Raw genomic sequence first — 18,408 nt, 5'->3', positions numbered from 1 at the left:
GGCACTGCTGATGGGATAATTCACCAATTTAAGAGGTGCTGGAGTATGCAAAAGGTCAACATGTTTGTGGTGGTTTGGGCACCATAGTACACAACCAATGGTCATCCATCTCTGCAACTGTAAGCAAGGTTTGAAGAAGGTGGGCATAACACAAACACTGGGAGATGGCCACTGATGGTCTAGACCACTGGAGGAAGTTCAAACTGCTGCAAAGGGGGCCAGAGATAACCTTCTCAGCTTCTCATTAATCTGCAGTGAAGATTGCCACATCAGATTAGGCTCCCGAGCCACCCAGGTATCAGACAGGAAACTGACCACCAATGCATAAAAACTCTCAATTTACATAAAATTGCTATGCATGTCCATGTCTGCATTTCACCTTCTTTAACTGAGGACTTGTGAACAGAACTGATTACAATGCAATTTATAATCAGCCTCTCCTGATGCACAGAAATTACTTAAAGGGCAGTGTAGATGATTGAGGCAAGAAAATTGTGCCGAGTGACCCAATCAACAACATACTGTCGTCAAAATTAGCCTTCAACAATCAGGAAATTCCTCCTTACTGTTAGGTATCACAGCAGAGCACACCATCAGTACTCCAATGGATGCTACTTCTCTATAGTTGAGTAAACCTATGACTCAGGTGCTGACTTCTATTGATATTCCTTAGTCAGGAAACCAAAAAAGACAAACTTAAATTATTACTGCAGCAAATGTCATTAAACAGAAGGATCAATCGATCTCAAAGATGAAGACATTTTGCCATTTCATCATGTTCCTTTCAAATAGCTCTCTTTGCTCGCTCACTTTTGTATCAGTCAAGTTAGAATTTACTCAGTAACACAATACCTATTTCCCAAAACCATATACTGTGATCAAACCAAGGCCAATGTACTGGTTTGCCTCTCAGTAACAGATCCACCTGCCAGACCTAGCCAAAGGAGCATTTGTAAATAGTGTTCAACGTGGACCGAAGAGCATGAGACAGAGCATTAGTGGTGGGACAGCCACTCAAGGGCAGTAGCCCAAGCAAGTTGAAAGTGCACTGGTAAAGCCACTGTTAAGTAGAAAGACCGTGCTGGTGGGTATAGCTCTCCAATTTATGGTTAGCACTTCTGAAATAGAGAGGCATTGTTTGATGTGTTACACTACCTGCATATTGCATCCCGAATAACTGCCATCCAGGTGTTGCGCTCCTCCTTGGAATTGGTGTGGATTTCGTACATCTCAGGGCCCTCATCAGAAGCACTGATGAGGAACATTCCTTTCTCTTCATTGGCTACTTCCCTGACGATCAGCTTGTGCAGTGAAATGCCAGCTGGCTTCTGGTCCTGAGAATTTGGAGAGAGGTAGAAAATTAATTAGGACGATAATATAATGACTTAAAACAGACACACAGCAACTGGCAAGAATACTTTTATAAACAGATGAAAATAATCTTTCCCCTTTCCTTACATCCTTTCTGCAAGCAGACCGTAGAGCAGTTCTCCAGCACTGCAAATCCCTTGAAAAATCAGAGGTGACAAGTCTCCCTCAATCATACATTTTTACCTCCTATCCAGCTGGTTTGCACAGAGTGAGCGGACTTACAGTTTGGCATTACACAACAGGTTTTTGGACAAATACAAGAGTGAAATATGAGCCACACTGCTTTTTGCAAGAGGAGAGGAAGCAGAGTAACACTGGTTTGTATTGCTTGTATTGTACACCTTCAGTCTATAAACAAATGAGTAAAACTTTGTTCAACGGCCTTTCCTCCACCCCTGCAAACTTACCACAGTGGCAAACAAATATTTCTGATCCTTTTCTTGAAGTAACAGAATCACATCTGTCAAAAGGACAGCCAGAATGTCTAAAAAGAGAGGTGGAATAGGAAAATAATTAATAACTCCTCCTTGCTACTCATCCCCTCCTAACATGTCCCTTCCCCTCCACCTTCCTCCATCTTCAAGGCAAGCTGTTTCTATTTCCCAAACTTAGGACAGAAGTTACTCTGGATTTCTACCTTTTAGCCGCCCAGACGCTGCCTTCCAGCAGACTACTCCTTCATATAAGAGTCTTCTCTTTGTTCGCATCATGTTGATTTTATCAAAGATGCTTCCGTTCTTGAGCTTGGCTGTCGACTTAATATCCATCCTATCCACAATCGTCTTCCATCGGAGAGCTTTCTCGTACAGACTCACTTTCTCATCTACTTCTGTTATGGTGTCTTTTATTAGGACCAATGCCTTGGTCAGCTCTTCATGATCCTCTGAGCCAGCTAGGGAAAGACAAGGGGAGCACTCATCATCTTTAGTGGGGTCTTGGAGACTCCGTGTGTGCCTGCTTTATTTTCCCCGGTGCTACTCCATAGCTCTTAGGGTCACACATTCTTGAGTGAGCTACTTTTTGAGTAACAGTGTACGTGGGGTGATGCAATGAATCAACACCCACAATGTCCCACTTCTGTCTTCCAAATAGTACCTCATGGGACAGAGTCCTCAGATGGACACATATTAAGTACAATCCATCATTCTCTAAAATTAATTTTAATGAGATCACTTCACATACTCAAGGAGAACTGGAATAACCCTGCCACTCCAAGATTGAAACTAAAGGGAATGAGTGGCTGATGCCAGTTGAACGAACTGTGTCATAACTGGATATGCTATGGATACAGGTCCAGAATCCAGAGCAGAAAGCATTCTGGAAACAAATGAGCTAAGAGGAGAGTAATGTCTCGAAGGAAGCACAAGTTGAAAATGAAGTATATGAATCTGGCTACTGTGCTGCTTATAAAGTAAAGGGGGAAGGTATGGAGAGAGGGTTTAGATCACTGAGGTGCAAGACCTAAAGCATAAAACTACAGGTTGACACCAAAGGTGAACTGAATGAATGAACTGATTTCATTACTTACATGAGGAGTGAAATTCTTTACGTTACGTCTGTCTAAATGTGCAATGTGCAATTTATAGTAATTTGTAATACAAAATGGGAAGTCTTTTCAAAATTCAGTGGAACAATCCAGCTTCATCAACAGTACAGCAAAGTGACAGCTTCTGTTAAACATATCATACCTTCAGTATTTTGAATAATCCTCTCCACTAGCACAGGGTACTTTGTAATACGTTGAGTGACTAACAAAATGCACTCCTGCACCCCAAGGCGTCTCACCACAGAATAGTTACTTAATTTCTGTAAAAGATAAAATACACTATGTCAGACAGCTCTGCTTTTCTAAACACGACTTGAATAAATATTCCATTTTGGTCTCTTCACCGTGCTCACCTTGATCAAGTTCTGAAACTTCTTATTCTGCTGATACATTACTTTGTAACAATTCACTGCCTCATTGTGCTGACAACAGAAGTTCCCATACTGCACTTTCATTTCATCTCCACATTCACCTGAAAACTGAAGCGAAAAATATTTATAGATGTCCGTCCTCTGATAATAATCCCACATATCTACATTGTAATCAATTCTGGCAAAACTTCAACACGAGGAAATCTGCAGATGCTGGAATTTCAAGCAACACACATAAAATTTGCTGGTGAACGCAGCAGGCCGGGCAGCATCTCTAGGAAGAGGTACGGTCGACGTTTTTGGCCGGGACCCTTCGTCAGGACTAACTGAAAGGAGAGCTAGTAAGAAATTTGAAAGTGGGAGGGGGAGATCCGAAATCATAGGAGAAGACAGGAGGGGGAGGGATGGGGCCAAGAGCTGGACAGTTGATTGGCAAAAGGGATATGAGAGGATCATGGGACAGGAGGCCTAGGGAGAAAGAAAAGGGGGAGGGGGGAAAAGCCCAGAGGATGGGCAAGGGGTATAGTGAGAGAGACAGAGGGAGAAAAAGGAGAGAGAGAAAAAGAATGTGTGTATATAAATAAATAACAGATAGGGTACAAGGGGGAGGTGGGGCATTAGCGGAAGTTTGCAAAGTCAATGTTCAAGCCATCAGGTTGGCTACCCAGACGGAATATAAGGTGTTGTTCCTCCAATCTGAGTGTGGCTCCATCTTTACAGTAGAGGAGGCCATGGATAGACATATCAGAATGGGAATGGGACGTGGAATTAAAATGTGTGGCCACTGGGAGATCCTGCTTTCTCTGGCGACAGAGCGTAGGTGTTCAGCGAAACAATCTCCCAGTCTGCGTCAGGTCTCGCCAATATATAGAAGGCCACATCGGGAGCACCAGACGCAGTATATCACCCCAGCCAACTCACAGGTGAAGTGTCGCCTCACCTGGAAGGACTGTCTGGGGCCTTGAATGGTAGTGAGGGAGGAAGTGTAAGGGCATGTGTAGCACTTGTTCCGCTTACAAGGATAAGTGCCAGGAGGGAGATCGGTGGGGAGGGATGGGGGGGGAACAAATGGACAAGGGAGTCGCATAGGGAGCATTCCCTACAGAAAGCAGAGGGGGGGGGCAGGGAAAGATGTGCTTAGTGGGATCCCATTGGAGGTGGGGAAGTTAGGGAGAATTATATGTTGGACCCAGAGGCTGGTGGGGTGGTAGGTGAGGACCAGGGGAACCCTATTCCTAGTGGGCTGGCGGGAGGATGGAGTGAGAGCAGATGAGCATGAAATGGGGGAGATGCGTTTGAGAGCAGAGTTGATGGTGGAGGAAGGGAAGCCCCTTTCTTTAAAAAAGGACATCTCCTTCGTCCGGGAATGAAAAGCCTCATCCTGAGAGCAGATGTGGTAGAGACGGAGGAGAGACGGTGAGAAGATGAATAGTCCAGATAGCTCTGAGAGTCAGTAAGCTTATAGTAGACATCAGTAGATAGCTGTCTCCAGAGATAGAGACAGAAAGATCTAGAAAGGGGAGGCAGGTGTCGGAAATGCACCAGGTAAACTTGAGGGCAGGGTGAAAGTTGGAGGCAAAGTTACTGACGTCAACGAGCTCAGCATGTGTGCAGGAAGCAGCGCCAATGCAGTCGTCAATGTAGCGAAGGAAAATTGGGGGACAGATACCAGAATAGGTTTGGAACATAGGTTGTTCCACAAAGCCAACAAAAAGGCAGGCATAGCTGGGACCCATACGGGTGCCCATGACTACACCTTTAGTTTGGAGGAAGTGGGAGGAGTCAAAGGAGAAATTATTAAGAGTAAGGACTAATTCTGCTAGACGGAGCAGAGTGGTGGTAGAGGTGAGCTGGTTAGGTCTGGAATCCAAAAAGAAGTGGAAAGCTTTGAGACCTTCCTGATAGGGGTTGGAAATGTATAGGGACTGGACATTCACGGTGAAAATAAAGCAGTGGGGGCCAGGGAGCTTAAAATCATTGAAAAGTTTCAGAGCGTGTCCCATTCCCATTCTGATATGTCTATCCACGGCCTCCTCTGCTGTAAAGATGAAGCCACACTCAGGTAGGAGGAACAACACCTTATATTCCGTCTGGGTAGCCTCCAACCTGATGGCGTGAACAATGACTTCTCAAACTTCCACAAATGCCCCACCTTCCCCTCGTACCCCATCCGTTATTTATTGGTTTATATACACACATTCTTTTTCTCCCTCTGTCCTTCTCACTATACCCCTTGCCCATCCTCTGGGCTCCCCCCCCCCACACTTTTCTTTCTCCCTAGGCCTCCTGTCTCATGATCCTCTCATATTCCTTTTGCCAATCAACTGTCCAGCTCTTGGCTCCATTCCTCCCCCTCCTGTCTTCTCCTATCATTTCAGATCTCCCCCTCCCACTTTCAAATCTCTTACTAGCTCTTCTTTCAGTTAGTCCTGACGAAGGGTCCCGGCCCGAAACGTCGACTGTACCTTTTCCTAGAGATGCTGCCTGGCCTGCTGCGTTCACCAGCAACTTTTATGTGTGTTGCTGGCAAAACTTGTCTTTTTTCTTAAAATTGAGAAATTTGGCGAGAATGATTTTCTTTATGAATTTAGTACATCAGCAGGGTATAGACAGTAAAGCTGTCTCAAACAGTAAGCCAGGTGCAGGATGTAGTATAGCTTTGTCTACACTGTTCTACTAAGTACAGCTGGTAAGGTACAAGAACATGCTGATGAGTTTCCACTTCAGCTGTGGATCAGTATGAATCTCACTGCAGCACTGTAACACGTTAAGAGGTGAGGTATCCCAAACTGCTCAGTTCTTAATCTCATGAATAAGATTAAAAATTTAGTTCAAGTTAGGGGTAGGCTTTTCACTCTGGGTTCACAGCTATAAGACTCCTACCCAGAATTTATTTGTTGCAATATCACAAAAAAAAAGCACCTTCAATAAACAACCACATCACCCATACATTCTTCCCACGGTCTCCCTTCCTCACCCCTTCCATTTATTCTGTGGTCTGCTATCCTCCCCTATCAGATTCTATCTTCTTCAGCCTTTGATACTTTCACCTGTCACCTCTCAGTTTCTCATTTCACTTGCACTCTCCCCACCTCCCCCTTTCCTGGATCCACCTACCAGCTCTTGCTCTACCCCTTTACCCCTCCAATCTTTATCTCCTCTTTCTTTCCAGTCCTGAGGAAATGCCAAATGTCAGTTTCCTTCCACAGATACTGCCTGATCTATTGAGTTCCCTCATTTCCTTGGTGTTGACCAGATTCCCAGCATTTGCCAAAATTCTCCAAGCTTGCAGTGATATGAGTGCTTATTCCTGTAAATTTCAAGTGACAGCAAGTTCTGAAAAGGTTTGTTGACTGCCATTGTATTTATCAGTAAGCAATAAACCAACAATTTTTACATTTTCAGTATAAATTTGCACTGAGTAAACTCAGGGTAAACATGTGGTAATTACAGAAGAAATAACAAGAAAACACTCAAACCATCTACTGAAAAGTTTAAAATGACATTTCAGTCATTGGGTGTGGGTGTTACTGGTAAACTCAGTTATTTATTGCCTATCCCTAACTATCCTTGGATCTGAGACCACTTCAGAGGATACCTATACTGTGGCAAATCTAGAGTAAAACAAAAACTGGAATTAGAACAGAAGATTTCTTTCCCTAAAGTACATTAGGGAACAGATGTTTTAATTCATGACAAACCTATAGTTTTAGGGCCATGATGATTAATTCTAGGTTATTATTTCAGACCTTTGCTTTGTTAACAATTTAAATTCCTCAGTCAGCAGAATGGAATCCGAACTAATCACTTGATCAGAGTCTGGTAGCATCACTAGATTAACTAGACCGATGGACTTTTGATCCATACACAAGTTAAAGACCAACCAGAACAGCAGGGGAATTTAAATTCAAGTAATTAAACAACATCTGGAATAAGCAGCCAGCATCATTAACAGTAATCATGAAACTATCAGATTGTTTAAACTGCTCATCTGGTTCATTGCTGTCTTATGCACATCTCCAGAGTTCAGTGATGTATTTAACCTTTGACAATTCTCTGAAATGGCTTGGCAAATTACCCAGTTCAAAGGAAGTTGGGTATTAACATTAAACGGCAGCATTATCAAATGATATTTAAAAAAAAGGCGGAGTGCTGGAATACTAGTCCAATCCAGTAATAACCATAATCGTTTATAATACAAACTGAAAATCTTGTAAACACTCAACAGGTCAGGCAGCGTTCGTGGAAAGTGAATTAGAGTTTCATTCAGGTTGAGCTCTGTGTTGTCTAATCTGCTGAGAGTTTCCAACGTATTCTGTTTCAATTTCAGACTTCCAGTACTGACAACATTCTGATTTTCACTATGGTACAGCTCGTCACCTCCCTCAATCTGAGGCATAAAAGGAAGCAGTAAAGCTTCTTTAGTCTCCATCAGCCAACAATGAACCACGATTACGCCTGCTGGTTACCTGTTGTGTGAGGACATCCCCAATTCTCTGGATGAGGTAATTCCGTTCACTCCCTTCCTCCAAAGAACTTTTCCGTCGTTCCTTCAACCGAGCGAAGAAACACTTGTGGATCTCCAGTAACCGGCGCAAGCAGGGAAAAATTCTGTTCACAATACGCTGGTCGCTCAACTGAAGCTCCTCCTCCATTCCGCGGCAGTACACATACAGCATAATTTTCAGAGTTCGGACATGATGCATCTCCGTCTGCATTAGTTCTAGGGACAAATGAGAGAATCACAGATTTATAGATATTTATACCAAAGATGAGGCCATTCTGTTTACTGAGTCTGTGTTAGCTGAAGACAAGCTATTAAGATTATTCCAGCTGTCCCTGAACAGCTTTGAAGGTCCAAGCTCAAAGCACATCAAGCGCTCTCCCAGAAAATCCTTAAAAGAGGATTTTTTTTCACTTTCATGGAGCATGTTCAGGATCCCAGAGTTTTGCACAAATAGGCAACGTTTGCGTTACCAGGGTGGGAGATATCGTGGAACGGGAGAAAAAGGAGTGTTTTGCAATTTTCCCGTAACAAAGCCCACGTCATTTGCAAATGCATCAAGAAACACAAGTTGAAAAACAAAATTGTGCAGATTTATTTACTTTATTCAGTCCCCACTCAAATTCTGAGAGTTAAAATTGTTCAATACTTCAAATTTTTGAGCAATGATTTGAATTTTGTGAGGGTGGATTTCTGTAAATTGAACGACCGCAAAGCCTGTATTAAGCATCTTTTATATTTCTTTCAAGACCTCACAATTACAGAAGTTGAAAAATATCAGTGATAGGCCATTTGGCCCTTCATGTATTATCCAATTAGTTTTTCTTCACCTTAATTCCAAAGGAATAACTCCTTAATTTGAGACTGTAAGCTCATATCTGAGACATTGCAGGGAGGGCAAAGATTGTGTGTGCATCTGCTTTGTCAAGTTCAAAAGAACTTTCTATGTTTCAATGAGATCACTTCTCATCCTTCCGAAGACTGAAGACCAGAGCACTCAACATGTCCTCATAGGGCAATCATTGTAACACAGAAATCTACACAGTGAAGGCTCACTTATCTTCCTGTACAGCAAGTGTATCCTTCCTGCATGCAGTATTTCAAGATCATTTTCATTCAGGACCTATCTGATTATTTTTACTTTCGTATGTCAATCATCTTACAACAAAGGTCAATATAAAATTTGCCTTTCTGTATGAGAATGGTCAAGGGTTTATGTATAATGACAGCATTTTAAAAGCTCTTATAACCTAAACAATACTCTGCTTTTCCACTGAAGTGGTTTGTGGAGTGGTGCGGGAGGAATCACTTACTCCTGAACAAGACAAAGTCTGCAGATGCTGGAAATCCGAGCAACACACACAAAATGCTGGAGGAACTCAGCAGGCCAGGCAGCATCTATGGAAACAAGTACAGTCGATATTTCGGGCCAAAACCCTTCAGCAGGACTGGAGAAAAAAAAGCTGAGGAGCAGATTTGAAAGGTGGGAGGGAGGGGAGAGAGAAACACCATGGCCTCCTCCACTGTTTAGATAAGGCCACATTCAGGTTGAAGGAACAACACCTTATACGTATTCTGTTTGGGTAGCCTCCAAGCAAATGGCATGAACATCGACTTCCAAAACTTCCAGTAATGCCTCCCCCCTTCACCATTTCCCATCCGTTTGTCCCTCTCTCATGTTATCTCCTTGCCCGCCCGTTGCCTCCCTCTGATGGTCCTACCCCCTCCCCCCCAACTTTCTTCCTTGGCCTTCTGTCCCTTTCACCAACCAACTTCCTAGCTCTTTGCTTCATCCGTCATCCTCCAAGTTTCACCTACCACCTGGTGTTTCTCTCGCCCTTCCCCTCACCTTCCAGATCTACTCCTCAGCTTTTTTTCTCCAGTCCTGCCAAAGGGTTTTGGCCCGAAGTATCGACTGTGCTTTTTCCCATAGATGCTGCCTGTCCTGCTGAGTTCCTCCAGCAATTCGTGTGTGCTGATCACTTACTCCTGAATGTGGCCAAAACCAGGGAGATGGTGATTGAAATTAGGAGGAAGAGGACTGTCACAAGTCCTGCATACATTCTGGGAGAAGTTGCAGTGGTGAAAGAGTACGAATACTCGACAACAGACTTGACTGGAAAACCAACACCAAGGCTGTTTACGAGAAGGGGATGAACAGACTCTACTTTCTAAGGAAGCTGAGATCCTTCAATGTGTGCAGCAGGATGTTGGAGATCTTTCCCCAGTCTGTTGTAACAAGTGCAGTCTTCTTTGCTGCTTTACGTTGGGGGAACAGCATTGGTGCTGGTGATGCAAAAAGACTAAATAAACTCATCAAAAAGGCTGGATCCATCCTTGGCTACAACCCAAACTCTACTGAGTTAACGGTGGAGAGGAGGTCACTAAACAAAATGTTATCTGTTATGGACAATCTGGCACATATCTCCATGACCTACTGAATAAGCAGCAGACCACCCTTTTGAACAGAATCATTCAGCTTCACTGTCACAAGGATCGTTACAGAAAATCTTTCCTACCAAATGCAATAAACATATACAACAGTTCATCTCTGTGCGACAGAAGATCACACATTATAGTACAATAGTCTGTTTTATTATTTTGTACATATATTATTGCACATTGGTAAATTGTGTATATTATTATTCTGTACATCATTAGTTAAGTCTGCACACTGCTAAGTATGTTTTTAAATGTTGCTGATGTAATGAAAGAATTTCCCACTCAGGATCAATATTTATTATTAACTTAACATTTTTCCAATTTCATTTAGCTTCCTTGAAACTTCCTTTCATCCTCTTCATACCTCACATTCATCCAGCTTTACATCAGATACAAATATTTATATTACTTCGTGTCCCTGTTGTACTTATTCTGCTTTCCACCTACCTTTCAGTCCACAGAATCCTGCATATTCTTTTTTTAAAAAATCTCTATTGAACCTTAAAAGCTTTCTGAAAGTTCAAATACGCCACAGCAATTGCTAATTCCTCATGTATTTTGCTCATTACAACTTGGGAAAACTAATTGATTAGAAAAACACAATTTCCCCTTTCAACATGCTGATTCTGTTCAATCCTACTGTACACCTTAATCCCAGCATATAGTATTTTTCCTTACTACAGATTTTTTTAGGCCAAGTAGTTAGTACTTCCTTATCTCCCCTTTCTTAAATAATGGGAGTTACACTTTCTACCTCCCAATTTGTTGGAACAATTCTAGAGTCAACATTCAGCAAACCGGACTCTCAAGAATGCAGATATGGCCAAGGCAGCCATTGCTGGAGCAGATTTGGGGCCAGACTGAATTTTGGGTCAGAATGAAGTGGCGGGGACCAGGCCCAGGAGTGGGTAACAAACTGATGCAGATTGAATCACTGACCCAAATTAAAAAGATTAAGGCATTGAGGCCGAGGGTGGGGGACAAACTGTAGTGAGCAGTTCAGCTCACTACTCTGGGAGGCTTTACTCGCCTTAGTGCAGAACTGACTCTTCAGTTGCGGCCTGCAGCCATCGGCATTCATCTCATCGTTGAAACTGGTTCCAAGGCTATGGCTTGCAGCCACTGAGATCTTGGACTGGCTGTAGTGCTGAACTAGCTACATGGCTGGGGACTCTGTGGCTCATGTTCTGTAGATTGTTTGTTCACTTTTTTATTATTTGCAAGATTTGTGCTTTCTTTTTCACACATTGAATGTACGACTATCTTTATAGTGTGGATCTTTCTATGAATTCTACTTTGTTTCTTTTGTTTTGTGGTTACCTGCAAGAGGATGAATCTCAAGGTTGAAAAAGGAATACATACTTTGATAATAAATGCACTTTGAACTATCTGTTCAGCCATCTCTTTCAAAATGTTAACATTATGTTTTCTGTACAGGGACACTTCTTTGTCTAAATGGTCATTCTGAACTGAGTACACATCATCCGTGCTGTTGCAATAATGAATCGTAACTGATTAAACAAGCACTCTGTTCACTAGAGGTGTTCCTCTGCCTCTCCTTTCAGCCACTTTTACAAGAACGGAGTTGAGTTCAACATTTTTTGACTATATAAATGAGCAGAGGGAGACATTACTGTGCATTTTCCAACTTGCTGACGGCAGAAGTAAAATTTCTAGTGAGGGGGAAACTTGGGCTTGATTGCAACAGAGGTAGGTAGGTCATCAGGCCCTGAGGATTTATTTCTTCTAAATATTTTATTAATGTTAATTTTTTATGTATTAATGATGTTCTCTGCTGAAATGTAGAAACTGCAGTCATTATAACTTGACAGTTAAATTGTACACACAGCAAGCTCTCACAGGCAGCAATGTGAAAATGAAGAGATAACATTTATTAAGGGATAAATATTGGTCAGGAAACTAATGCACTATGATTATTTATGATTAAAATGCACTATGATTATTTATACCCTCCAGAGAAGACAGGCCTTGGACTTATCTGAAAGAGTATCTCTGGCATTTCCCTGTATTACATTGGAATTTCCACTAAGATTTTTGTGCACAAGTCTCTGGAATGAAATCTAAACCCTACTCCTGAGGTGCAGATTACCAATTGAGCAACAGCTGCCACGGCGTAAGCAAGCCCAGAACACCCTGGGGCTGCTAAGCAATAAATAGTAAAATTGGGATGGGTTGCATGTCACATTTTCTTTGTTACAATCAAGCCCAAGTTTCCCCCTCACTAGAAATTTTACTTGTCATCAGCAAGTTGGAAAATGCACAGTGATGTGCATTTATGTGGTGAAGAAATGTTGAACTCCACTCCACTCTTGTAGAATTGGCTGAAAGGAGAGGCAAAGGAAAACCTCTAGTGAGCAGAGTGCTTGTTTAATCAGTTACGAGTCATTATTGCAACAGCACAGATGATGTGTAGTCAATTCAGAATGACCATTTAGACACACAAGCAAGCGTCGCTGTACAGAAAACACAATGTTAGCATGAAAGTACAACAAGGAATTAGGAAAGTGAATCAAAAATGACTGAAAATGGGATGTTGCATTAAAGTAGGCAGATCCTGCTAAAACTGGAGAAAGTGTTAAGTGGCACTACTGAAAACAGTTACAATACAAACTGAACACTGCCTCAACTGTGCCAACTGCCCTGAATTCCTCAAACTTTCAAAGATTTATCTACCCGCTCTTTGAATACTTCAAATAATCTAGCCTCCACTGCCCCCTAAGGACAGAATTCCACAGATTCACCATCCTCCATCTAAAGAAATTCCTATCAACTTCTGTTTCAAATGACTGTCCCTTTGGTCACGATTATTAATGGCTGTTTTATGAGGAAATATTAAGAGGATTGGGTGTATACAGAGTTGAGAAAAATGAGGAGTGATCTTACTGAAATACAAGATTCTTTTTGGGAATAGGAAGTGGAGTTGGGAGTTAAGGTGTTATGGTAAATGCTGCGAATTCTCATTGTGGGGAATCTAGAATAAAGTGTGACCCATTTAAGGAGATAAGGGTGATATCCTTCTCTGAGATTCATTAACCTTCGGAATTTCTCACCCAAAAAGAGGAATCTGCCAAGATGGAAGGATTTTTGGTTTACAGATTACAGGGAACAGGCAGGAAGATAAAACTAGGATAAAGACCAATCAGCTATGATCTGAAAGGGAAAAGGCTTGAAGAGCCGCATGGCCATCCTGATCTTATTATGTATGATCAAGAGGATCGTTTCAGTTAAAGCTTAAAGCCAATGAGGGTAGCAAAGAGATTCTGAGCGACATTGAAACAGCTGATCATAGTGTTTGGGGGGTGGGTGGAGGAGAGGGGTGATGGCTGCAAGAATTTCACCAGCACCTCTGAATCTGGAGTGATTTATACCAAGTGGCTCCTGTTCTCCTGCTCGAAAAGATGTGACAACAGACATTAGGGCAAGAAGAGGCTAAAGTCAACTCTGATAATATTGGTCAAAAAGTTTAATAGTAATGTCTTCCAAATTCACCCACAAAGGATGACAACCAAGTATTTGAAGGAAGGTCTAGTCAACATGGAACCATAGTTTGCAAGAGACAGCAGCCTCAGGACAGAAAACTGGTCAAAGACATCTTGGTGAAACATACTGCATTTTGCAATGACTTTTGTAAAAGTCCACACTCAACCTTTGTGACCAGGTGAAACCTCAGACCCCAAACTGCAGCTGAGCCTAAAAAGATGTACATGAAAATTTTTGTACAAACGCATCAGGTGACTCAACACAAAGAGAGAGAGTATTTTTAAAAAAAGTACTCACAAGCCAGGTGTAATATTCAACTAGCAAATCACTGTGACTTGTGGAAATGTGACATGCCTCCTTCAAAAGTACTGAACAAAATTTCAAACTCTCTGGTATTTCTAGAGAGATTAATAGGATGAAGACTTTCACTTCTCTTACCGTAAATCACATCTTGCCTTTTGATGACTTCCTTACTTTGTTTCTTTGCATACGCCTGGTCGACAGCAAGACTCCACGATTCAGCTTCAAACTCTTGGCCATCTACCTCCAATTCTGCCTTCAGAGAGGCATAAATGGTATCTGAACCACAAAATAGGAAGGTTGATTAGACAAGGTTTACATTCATCCCTTTCCCTCAGTGCTACTTTATGAAGATGATCCTTTCTGAGTTATCACTCTAGCACAAGACTATCTAATCCCCACCTCACAGCCAGATGTCCATATCTTACATTCTACCTATTTACAGGACATCCAATACCCTCCGCAGTTAAATATCACCACATACTAATCTCAACGGTGCTCCACAGATTCTTCAGTGGCATCAATCAACACTGGTTACATCATGGCCTGGTATGGAAACACCAATGTCCTTGAACAGAAAATCCTACAAACAGTAGTGGATAGGGCCCAGTCCATCATGGGTCAAGTCCTCCCAACCACTGAGTACATCTACATGGAGCGCGGTCATAGGAAAGCAGCATTCAAGGACTTCCACCACCCAGGTCATGCTCTCTTCTCCCTGCTACCATCAGAAACAGTTATTATCCCTCAACTACCAGGCTCTTCAACCACTGGGGATATCTTCACTCACTCCATCACTGAATTGTTCCCACAACCTACGGACTCACTTTCAAGGACACTTCATTTTATGTTCTCAGTATTTGTTTGTTTATTTATTTAGTTGTCTTGTCTTGCACAGTTTGTCATCTTTTGCACATTGGTTGTTTGTCCATCCTGTGGGCACGGTCTTTCATCGATTTTATTATGGTTCTTAGATTTACTGAGTATGCCCACAAGAAAACAAATCTCAGGACTGTATATGATGACATATACATACTTTGATAATAAATTTACTTTTAACTTTGAACCAATGGGAGAGCAGATCATGAAGGATTGTAGTTCTTATTTCAGCCTGTGCTCTGCCCATAGTGGGTGCAGATTTACACCATGTTTATTGCAATACACTTACTGTTATACATCACTCAGCATGATGTCCTACCTTCTGCCACAAGGGACTCAGATGATGAAACCAGACTTAGAGATTCTTCAGTGCATGGTTTACCTCTTGTGATTCCATTCTCGACCTCCTGTTCCATCTCCCCTGCAGTTACTCTAAACCACCAAACATGCACATATTAGAGTTCAACAGATAGAATAAATTCAACACAATGCTAGAATGTAATGAAGGCTATTTCTGTTGGGACAAAGGACCTTATAAAATTTATCTGAAGTGTCCCAAACTATAAAAAGATAAATTTGTGTTAGCCACTTGGGTATTGTATTCCACGGTATTTTGGCTCATTCTTTTGGCTACTTTTTCATCAAGACACTGTTATTGTCATGGGAGATCTAAATGCTAAAGCAGGACAAGGTGCTGATGGAAATACCATAGGAAAATTTGGACTAGGGGAAAGAAATGAAAGAGGTGAGAAATGGGTAGAATGGTGCAAGATGAATAATCAGGTCATTATGAATACCTACTTTAAAAACTATCCAAGACACTTGTGGACCTGGAAAGTCCAGGTGATAACACTAGAAATCAAATTGACTTTATTACTATAAACCAAAGATTTAGAAACTCAGTGACTCAATGCAAAATGTATCCAGGTGCGGACTGTAATAGTGACCATAACCCAGTAGTATGTCATGTAAAAATAAAACTTAAAAAACTAAAGAAGCAAAAACCTGAACAATCCCTTGACTACTTGCAATTAATTAAAGAAAACTGAAGACAAAAATTTACAATTGAAGTAAGGAATAGATTTCAAAGTCTAGAAATAGAATCTGTTGAAGATGATAGATGTAGAAATGAAATTTAACTCTCTAAATAATGCCTTGGTAGAATCAGCAAAGTCAGTGATTCCTAAAAAAGAAAAAAGCACAAAGAATAAATGGATGACAGATGAAATCAAAAATCTAATGGAAGAAAGGAGACGGAAGAAAGCAAATCCTACAGAATATAAGTCCTTAGATAAAAAAGTTAAAAGCTTATGTCAAAAAGCCAAAGAAGAATGGTTAAACCAGGAATGTGAGCAAATAGAAAGAATCCCTATTACTAATTCAAAAAGGTTACATCAACAAATCAAGAATATCACTGGTAAAAAGCTCCTGTTCTTCAGGTGGATGTTTGAAAGCAAAGGATGGTACCATTATCATGGAAAAAGATGAGATTATGAACAGATGGACTTTGTATATTCAGGAATTGTTTGAAGACGATCAAGGCAAAAAACCGGAAATTAAGAAAAACATTGAAGGTCCAAGTATTTTAAAATCTGAAGTTTGTCATGCAATAAATAAGATGAAGAAAGGAAAGGCAGCAGGTCCTGATGAATTAGTAATAGAACAAATTATTGCCCTTGAAGATTATCATTGAAAAACTTACTGATTTAATCAATGATATTTATGAGATTGGAATAATACCAGAAAAGATGAAAAAATCAGTATTTATCACTCTTATATAACCATATAACAATTACAGCATGGAAACAGGCCATCTTGGCCCTTCTAGTCCGTGCCGAACTCCTACTCTCACCTAGTCCTACTGACCTGTACTCAGCCCATAACCCTCCATTCCTTTCCTGTCCATATAGCTGTCCAATTTATCTTCAAGTGACAACATCGAAACTGCCTCAACCACTTCTGCTGGAAGCTCGTTCCACACAGCCACCACTCTGAGTAAAGAAGTTCCCCCTCATGTTACCCCTAAACTTTTGCCCTTTAACTTTCAACTCATGTCCTCTTGTTTGAATCTCCCGCACTCTCAATGGAAAAAGCCTATCCACGTCAACTCTATCTATCTCCCTCATAACTTTAAATACCTCTATCAAGTCTCCCCTCAACCTTCTACGTTCCAAAGAATAAAGACCCAACCTGTTCAACCTTTCTCTGTAACTTAGGTGATGAAACCTAGGTAACATTCTAGTAAATCTTCTCTGTACTCCCTATTTTGTTGACATCATTCCTATAATTCGGTGACCAAAACTGTACACAATACTCCAAATTTGGCCTCGCATTACATTACATCCCAACTCCTATACTCAATGCTCTGATTTATAAAGGCCAGCATACCAAAAGCTTTCGTCACCACCCTATCCACGAGATTCCACCTTCAGAGAACTATGCACCATTATTCCTAGATCCTTCTGTTCTACTGCATTCTTCAAAGCCCTACCATTTACCATGCATGTCCTATTTTGATTAGTCCTACTAAAATGTAGCACCTCACATTTAACAGCATTAAATTCCATTTGCCATCTTTCAGCCCACTCTTCTAACTGGCCTAAATCTCTCTGCAAGCTTTAAAAACCTACTTCACTATCTACAACTCCACTTATCTTAGTATCATCTGCATACTTACTCATCCAATTTACCACCCCATCATCCAAATCATTAATGTATATGACAAACAACATTGGACCCAGTACAGATCTCTGAGGCACACCACTAGTCACCAGCCACCAATCTGACAAACAGTTATCCACCACCACTCTCTGGCATCTCCTATCCAGCCACTGCTGAATCCATCTTACTACTTCGATATTAATTCATAACGATTGAACCTTCCTAACCAACCTTCCGTGTGGAACCTTGTCAAAGGCCTTACTGAAGTCCATATAGACAACATCCACCGCTTTACTCTTGTCAACTTTCCTATCAAGCTCTTCAAAAAATTCATTAAGATTTGTCAAACATGATCTTCCACGCACAAATCCCTGTTGACTGTTCCTAATCAGACCCTGTCTATCCAGATAATTATATATACCATCTCTAAGAATATCTTCCATTAATTGACCCACCACTGATGTCAAACACACAAGCTGATAATTGCTAGGTTTACTCTTAGAACCTATAGAACTCATAGCAGTCCACTCTGATTCTCTAAGGGACCAATTTTATCCCTCAGTATCCTTTTAGTTTGTTTGTTTCTTCCCAAGAAACCTGGAGCAATAGAATGTGAATTACATAGGATCATAAGTTCAATGAGTCATATCACCAAGATACTTCTAAGAATTTTGATGACAAGAGCTAAAAGTAAGATACAAGCTGAAATAGGCAAAGAACAATGTGGTTTTGTGAAAGACAAAGGTATAAGAAACGCAATATTGATGTTAAGGATACTATCAAAACGAGTTATTCAAGTGCAAAAAAATTTGTATGTTTTATTGACTACACAA

General features: G+C 41.2%; 1 protein-coding gene across 4 annotated transcripts in view; it reads right to left on the bottom strand.

Annotated features, from left to right (window-relative positions):
- The window catches only part of arhgef18b (rho/rac guanine nucleotide exchange factor (GEF) 18b), a 234,604-nt gene that overhangs the window by 28,008 nt on the left and 188,188 nt on the right, over positions 1-18,408 (bottom strand). For all 4 annotated transcript variants that reach the window (XM_072244323.1, XM_072244321.1, XM_072244322.1 and 1 more), the window contains 8 exons: positions 15,234-15,346; positions 14,174-14,314; positions 7,758-8,011; positions 3,271-3,396; positions 3,060-3,177; positions 2,009-2,263; positions 1,779-1,855; positions 1,156-1,334 (listed from right to left, as the gene is read on the bottom strand). In XM_072244323.1, the coding sequence (XP_072100424.1) occupies positions 1,156-1,334; positions 1,779-1,855; positions 2,009-2,263; positions 3,060-3,177; positions 3,271-3,396; positions 7,758-8,011; positions 14,174-14,314; positions 15,234-15,346 (1,263 nt within the window). The remainder of the gene's footprint in view (positions 1-1,155; positions 1,335-1,778; positions 1,856-2,008; positions 2,264-3,059; positions 3,178-3,270; positions 3,397-7,757; positions 8,012-14,173; positions 14,315-15,233; positions 15,347-18,408) is intronic.

Source organism: Mobula birostris, chromosome 26 (assembly GCF_030028105.1).
Source record: "Mobula birostris isolate sMobBir1 chromosome 26, sMobBir1.hap1, whole genome shotgun sequence".
In the NCBI taxonomy this organism is placed as follows: Eukaryota; Metazoa; Chordata; class Chondrichthyes; order Myliobatiformes; family Myliobatidae; genus Mobula; species Mobula birostris.
The sequence above is the reverse complement of the archived record's forward strand: the minus strand, read 5'-3'. Positions and strand labels throughout refer to the sequence as shown.